Source organism: Petaurus breviceps, unplaced genomic scaffold (genome assembly GCF_028583685.1).
Source record: "Petaurus breviceps papuanus isolate PSGF00001 unplaced genomic scaffold, PetGlider_PUasm1.0 551, whole genome shotgun sequence".
Taxonomy (NCBI): domain Eukaryota; kingdom Metazoa; phylum Chordata; class Mammalia; order Diprotodontia; family Petauridae; genus Petaurus; species Petaurus breviceps.
Genome location: NW_027186372.1, coordinates 12,365,256 through 12,372,833, shown reverse-complemented (window position 1 = coordinate 12,372,833; position 7,578 = coordinate 12,365,256). Strand labels below are relative to the sequence as shown.

General features: G+C 42.2%; 1 protein-coding gene across 1 annotated transcript in view; it reads right to left on the bottom strand.

The window, feature by feature from the left end:
- The window catches only part of SLIT3 (slit guidance ligand 3), an 818,102-nt gene that overhangs the window by 178,510 nt on the left and 632,014 nt on the right, over positions 1-7,578 (bottom strand). Inside the window, exon 10 of the mRNA XM_069102723.1 lies at positions 3,369-3,510. Within this exon, the coding sequence (XP_068958824.1) occupies positions 3,369-3,510 (142 nt within the window). The remainder of the gene's footprint in view (positions 1-3,368; positions 3,511-7,578) is intronic.

The window sequence follows — 7,578 nt, the reverse complement described above, 5'->3', positions numbered from 1 at the left end:
TTCCTTCCTTCCTTCCTTGCCTCTCCCTTTCTCTCTTGCCTCTCCAGTCAACCCCCCCGCCCAGTTTCCTCTCCTGTTCCATCTTCCCCTACCCCATCACTCCCCAATCATGGAAAACATTTTCTCCTCTGTGTGCCTCAATTTCCTAGCTCCACATATAGCTAATAAAATGAGTAAGATGAAACAAGAGGTGTGAAGCCTTAGGTAGTTAACTCATTTGATGACTGGTCCCTAAATGATCAAGAGTTGACTTGGTTCCCCTCCACTGTGCTCACTGGAAGCTGGGCCTCATCCAAAATGAGACAAAGAGGGAAGAGCCAAGAACCATCTGAGTGCCAAAGTGGTGGCACGTGGAAAATGATTTAATCACACACCTATGCTCTGAGTGAATGAATGAAAGGCTAAAGAACGATTTCCTCACCCCTGGGAGTTGATCAGTCTTTGAAGTAGCAGGCAATTAATGAGGAAGGCAAAGATTTCCAATGGATCCCTCATCTGAGAGGCTGGAGTGATGGCAACACAGGCCCAGGAACACCTGGGGAGAAGCACACACCTGTGGGACTCTAACTCGCCCTGCCATTTTTGGATTGGCCTTCTTTGGTTGTTCCTCTGCACCAACAACCAGTTGCATTAGCCTAGCTAGAAAAAGATCAAATGCTGGGAGAGAAACAATGCCATTCTCATCTGCTTTTGCATTGGAAAGAGAGTGAGGTCCAGATATTGTTGTTACAGGTACTGATGTATGACTTCATCAATGAGGGGAAATCCTGGTTTGAAAACTCCCTCCACTGCCACAGACTGGCAACTCAACTGCAGTTTATAGATTAAGGGAGTTGCTTGGTGGCATTGAGAGGCTAAGTGTATTGCTCAGGGCCACAAAGGTACTATGTGTAAGAGTCAGAATTTGGACCAGGTCCTCATTCTAAGAGAATAGCTGTCTATCCATTATGTTATACTATATTTCTTGGACTAATTTATATAATCCTAGAATTAGACAATAACTTAAGAGGCCACATAGTTCTTCCCCTGTTTAAAGACTTCATCTTTTCAAAATATCCCTGGCAAATGGTCATCCATCCTCTGCTTAAATTCTTCCATTACCCAAGAGCTCATTATCTCCTAAGGCAATTCGTTCAATTGTTGACTCTTTGAAAATTCCATGTCTGACTATTCTAGAGGGGTCTGATCAGTACAGAGTATTGTGGGACTGTTGCTTCCCATTTTCTAGACAATAAACCAACCCAAATCAACTGGATATATTTTCAATTTTATTTCCCACAGGTCATAGCTATACACGTAAGCCTACCCCTCAATAAAGGCCCAAGCCAGTAACAACAGGGATCTGTATCAGGCAAGGTGGGTGGTCAGATCAATCAGAAAAAGTCATGGCACAAATTTTCAGAAAAATGATTCCTGAGTTGGAGGTCTATGGCTACAGCACGACTTTCCTCAGACTGGCTTCTTAAAACAGACTCTGTGGTTGTGGAATCGGGCCAAGGGAAGTAACATGGTTGCCAAAGTGAAATAATAAACAAATAGCCTAGGGAGAGCTGAATGAAGTGGGATGGAGAGAAGAGGGATGATCTGTGGGCTTCTGAAAGGAGATAGGACTGCAATAAGAATTCTATCCTGAACTAATTAGTGCCCAGAAAAAAACTGCTAGCCCTGGGAGGGTAAATGCCACAAAGAACAGACACCGAGCATAGAAAAGAAGACTAAATAACTAGAAAGAAGCAGGGAGTGGAGGAAAGGGAGAGAAATGAGGGAGGAATGAGGAAAAAAGAATGGGGAGTAGGGATGGACAGAAGAAAAGAGGAGGAAGGGAAAGAACAAGGAAGATAAAGAGGTAAAGAGATGGAGAAGAACAGAGAGAGACAGAGGGAGAAAGACAGAAGAATGAGTAGCATTAGAGGGAGGTTAAAGAGAGTTCACTGGAGGAAATTCCTGAGAAATAGTTGATTGGTTTCTTGAAGAAGACCAAAATCGCATCACTCTGTTAGAGTCAAATTATGGTGTGCCAAGTGTGGTTGATCAGACCAATATGAGCTCGGAATGATCTACCACAGGTTAGACACAAATAGTCCATGTGAGCATCTGGGGTGGATTCTCTAAATTGGCACATCTCACATTTCTGTTGAGCTGCTTCAATTCTGCTTTGCTCATAAAGCACAGCACCTTCTTTCATGTGCATACCCCATGTTGGGAGAATATGTTGAGAAATAGCAATTTAAAAAGCAACTTACAAAGAAAACTCTAGAAAGTGTAGGTAACTGGAAGAATGGCTTAGTATGGGGGCCTGGGACAGTTGGAATTAGAGTGGAGATAATGGATGGCTACTAGCTTGGCTGAGAAAGGAGAAAAGTGGAGGACATAGGAGGGGGTGGGACAAGATTTAGTTTGATCATGAGAATTTTCTAGAGGAAGTAGGGAAACTAATTATGGATAGGCAATAGGAACTGTGAACAATCTCTAAAAGGTACTGGAATAAAAGGGTCTACATTCTATAGGAAGAGAGGGGAGAAAATGGATTGTCTTCCTTAGTGGAGGGGAGATGTCTGTAAGAAAGTTTTCAAGAGAAAAGGGAAGAAATTTAAGCTACATTAGGAGAAGAGGAAGAAGGAAATAAAGACTAAGGCTGAGGCATAATGGGTGATCTTATAGAACTGAGGAAGCTGAGGAAAAAATGAGTAACTAGGGAAGGAACCAAAGATTACTAGTCCCTCTAATGAAAGCTGGAAAGGGGCTTGGGTGGCATCGGGGGGCTGCAGGCCAAGGGATGTTCATTCAGGGTCTCTAAAGGAATTGTCAAACCTGGCTTTGGACAGTTATTTGAGGACAAAGTTAGGAAATCATTGTTTAAAAGGTGAAGAACATCTAACAAAGATTTTGTGACTGCTAAAATGCACTCAGTCCAGAGTTTCACAGTGAGCAGTTTTTATGATATGAGAAGAATGCACCAAAGTAAGTTACACTAGCATACATATTTTTTCACGGGAAACTTGAAAACAGGCATATGAACATATAGACATATTTGTGTCTATATGTACATAAGTTCCCACACACAGCTACATAAACTTTAAAAAATTTCTTTGCCTCAATGACAGCAATGGCAGAGGTTAAAGTCTTACTCCAAAAGAAATCAACAGGAGCCCAATCCTCCCCTCTGTCAGAGAGGCGGTGGCAGTGAGTAGGCTGTAAGACCTATAAATGAGAAATAACAGAGATGATGGGAAAAACACATCCCCATTGGCCCAATCTATCAGTCGTTAACAGCCCCAATCTCCTAATGGCCCACGGAGATAGCTCAGTGGAATTTGGCTGAGGAAGAGATGATCAGGACCTGAGCGGCCATGAACACAGGAACTTACATTTCCACGATGCCCTCTGGCAAGTTGGCCGGGATTTCTGTCAAGCCTTTCCCTCGACAATCCACAATATTGTTACTACAGGTACATGCGGATGGGCAGGATATCGAATTCACGCTGCAGGATGGAGGCTCTGAGTGGGGGCCTGTAGGGGTCAAAGAAGGAAAACCAAATCAACAAGACTCTGGGTCTTCTGGTCCTCACCTAGAGCTTCCCATCAAGGTGGCAATGGCCTGGATCACTTAGACCCCAAAGAAGAATTGGGCAGTGAATTATCTGGATAATTGTTGCCAATTTTCCGCTTCAGAGAGCCTACAGAGTCACAGCTGCCACAGACTCTATATTCAGCAAGTGGGAGACATTCTAGAGTTTGGCCCTGACCCCAGCCCCTTTCCATAGTGTTCCTTCTGCTTTGTTACCCCATTATCCTTCTGTTTCAGAGGAAAAGGGGGCCTTGGGGTTAAACTAGAATAAAAAGTTGTCAGTGGAATCTAAAGTCAACATAATGAGACAGTGTTTATAGATGGCCAACATCTGGAGAAGCAGTGAAGAACTCAAAATATCTTAATCAGTCAGTCTTTACGAAGCCAAACCTCTGTATAATTAGAAATACTTGGATGATGGGCTGGGTTTTCCGATTTTCATTTGGATAGTTGGTGTTGAGTGGGGAATCAAAATTTAAGCGATGTCAAGGTTAGACTGTAAGCAGCAAAGTACCTAGGCAACGTTTTATGGCAGCAAGTCCTAGAATCAACTTACCCAAAATCTAGTAGGAGGTCAGAAAAAAATCAACATTATTATTTTGCACAGTTTTCCCTTGATGTACTTTAGTCATAGCTGAGATCAAACTGGACTCCGCGTCACCTCCTGAAGGTGGCCCACATTTTCTCACTGCTTCTCCTTTAAATGTACTACTCCTTAGCTCTTTCCTAGTCAATCTCCAGTTTACTGACATTATTTTCATGGTTGATCAGTTGTTTTGTTTGTGTCTGACTTTTCACGATGCTATTGGGGTTTTCCTGGCAAAGACATTCAAGGGGTTTGCCATTGCCTTCTTCAGCTCATTCTATAGAGGAGGAAACTGAGGCAAACAGGGTTAATTGTCTTGCCAAGGGTCACTCAATGAGTAAATGTCTGAGGCTGGATTTGAATTTAGGTCTTCCTGACTTCAGGTCTGGTTCTCTATCTACTACCTGTCCTTTAAGAATCAGCTTAAATGATACCTCCTCCATGAAGCCTCCCTTGGATCCTTGACTGGAAGTAACTTCTCCCTCATTTAATCTCTTACTTCTCCTCCTGCACATTTATCAAATTCTAATTTATATTGCATTTCTCAATTGTGCTGTCTGTTTCTCCCCTATCAACTCCAGGATTCTTGAGGGTAGGGACTGAGTCTGATTTATTTCTTATTTATTTATCTGGCTCCCAGCCCTGAACATATTTTGTTCTTCTTGCTTAAGGATGAACTGAATACATGAATAAATGAAATATCAATATCTTTTCTACCTGGAGGCTTTCTGACTCAACTGTCAATAGAGTTACCCTCAGTGATGTGAAAGGCATTTTGGAATTTCCTAGAATTCAGGTATCTTTTCATTCCAAGGGGTAAAGAAAATAACAACAGCAAAAACCCCCACATTGAATGTTGTAACTATAAACACTGAAGCTGTCCCTCTGCTTTGTATGTTTTAGTGGACGTCAAGTTAGAACCACAGCCAAGTGATAAAACCCCACAAAAAGCCTATTTATAAAGCCAAATCAGGGAAACATTGGAAGCCCCTGAACAAATTCAACATTCATAGAGCAGATAAAAATTTTAATCCCTCTCTCCATTTCTACCATCAAATCCTTGTCCAAGAAGATCTTTCAGGAGTTTTCAAGACATGTTTTTTGTTCTCTTACTCAATTTCTTAATGTGAGCTAAAAATCTTAAAAATGTAGTCAGTTTTCCAGCAATAAACTGCCTGTGAATTGGGAAATTTATGGCCTCCAAAGCAAACCAGACCCAAACCTGTTCTTCTCATCCTTGATCCCCCAGCAGGGCCTCACTACACCCCAGTCACATTTATCCACAGATGGTTTAGTTCAATTTCTTTCCACCCCTTACATCGCTGAAGGAAAGATCTCAGGCAGGGAAAAACCCAGCCCAATCCCATAGACCTCACGCTGGCAGTTTCATAATCTAGAACCTTTAACTAGAACCTTTCAGGCCACAGATTAAATAGGAAATATAGGAAAAGTCTTCAAGTAAGGAAAATATATATACATTTTGGTTTGGATTCAACCAGAAATATTTAGAAGCTTAGGGGGAGTCAGAGCTGCAGCTGGTTTGGAGCACAGAGCCAAAGTGCCCTATGGCAGATCCTCATTTGGACTCTTAAGAGGCAGCCTTTTACTATCCCTGTTGAAATCTCCTCATGCCAGAGTGTGTTCACTCTACAGGTCCTTGGACTGATATCTGAAGCTTAATGTGCAATGCTTAATATGACAGTAGGAGCCCTGCCCCAGCAAATGCCAATAGCAATTAGCATACAGACCCTGGGGCAATGTGTAATAACGGCCACTCAATCAGAGACCCCTATACGCTTCACCACCCCCCTATACAGAAACATACAAAACAGATACCTCTCCCACCATTATTAATTAACTTGTATGTTTGCTGAGGAACTTGTGCCCATGGGGATGAGGACTTCAAAGTCAAATAATACCTACTTTTACTGACCATCAGGAGAGCCTGGTAAAACATCATGGAAAAACTCTGTTGGATTGGAGAAATGATAAGGGACCATAAGAAGCTAGAATTAAAGCATTCTCCTAAAGATGTTTCCAAATGGGGACAGTTTACCAGTTTCTGAAAGAATCCTCTGGATAGTTACTTTCCCTGCTTCTGGGAAGCATCCTTTCCTCCTACCATTTGGAGATTCAAAAAGGAGTGTTGGGGGTAAATGGCTTCTATCCTATCAGCACACATCAGAGAGATGCACTGTTCTTGGGCACAAATGTCAGGATTTTGAAATGCAGATGGCTCTACCAGCAGAAACTGCCAGTGACTGGTCTTCTACATCAAGGGGTGAATTCTCCTGACAAAAGCAAAGGAGAATTGCAGCAAAACCCATGCCTCTTGTTTGAGAAATGTCACGAATTCCAGAGAGAATTGGTGTCTGTGCACTTGAATTTCCATCAGTTCAAACAGATTGAAGCTGATGGTCATCTTTCTTTTGATCTGCCAATATTATTTGGATAGGATGTGTCAGAAAATGGGAGAAAGAGAGACAATGTGTGCTCAGGCAGATATTGGAGGCAGGAGGTGCTGAAATGGACTTAAAAAAAAAACCAACAAAAAAACCCTGGTCCTTCCAACTTCCCCCTGCTGCAAATTCTCTGTAAAGTAAAATCGAATTGGTGCTGAAGCCTCTCTTGGGGGTAGTTGTGTTTTTCCACAGAGCCCTAGTGGCTTTGTATATGTGAAATGTACAATCCATGTTTCAAGCAGCACTGGCCAAGATGAAGAAAAAAACATTTTAAACCCACTGATTCTGTTACTACCTGCACCTTACATTAAAACTATAGTTAAAAAAAAGCTTCCCCCAATATCCTAGGCTGCTGTTAATTTAGCACTTGCATGTAGTAAAGCTATTATCTACTTTTTTCAGTGGGACACTTCAGGTTAAGCTGAAGATCAAAAATTCTGCCCATTTCCCCAAGAAAAATTCTGCCCCAGTCAGTACTACAGGAAATGGGCCTGCTTCTTGACAAGGCTTTTATATTTAGAAACCACTGTGGTCATAAATGACATGGTGGAAGGGGACTTCAGAGGTATATATTCCAATCCAACCCCAAATATTTGGGAATATCATTGACAACATGGCAGATAAGTGGCATTCTTCCCTCTGCTTGAAGACTTCCAGTCATGGAGAACTCTTGACTTTTGTAGTCTGTCCTTTTCATTTCCAGAAAGCTCTCTTGGGAAATTCTGTGCCTCTATTGATGTAAAATGTGCTTTGCTGTAACTTCTAGTCGTTGGTTCAAATTCTGCCCTCTGTGGCCAACCAAGATTAGCTAAATCAGTCTCTCCCTCTCTGTCTCTCTGTCTGTCTCTTTCTCTCTCTGTCTCTCTGTCTGCTTCTGTCTCTCTCTCTCTGTCTCTGTCTCTCTCTCTCTTTCTCTCTCTCTGTCTGTCTCTTTCTCTCTCTGTCTGCTTCTGTCTCTCTCT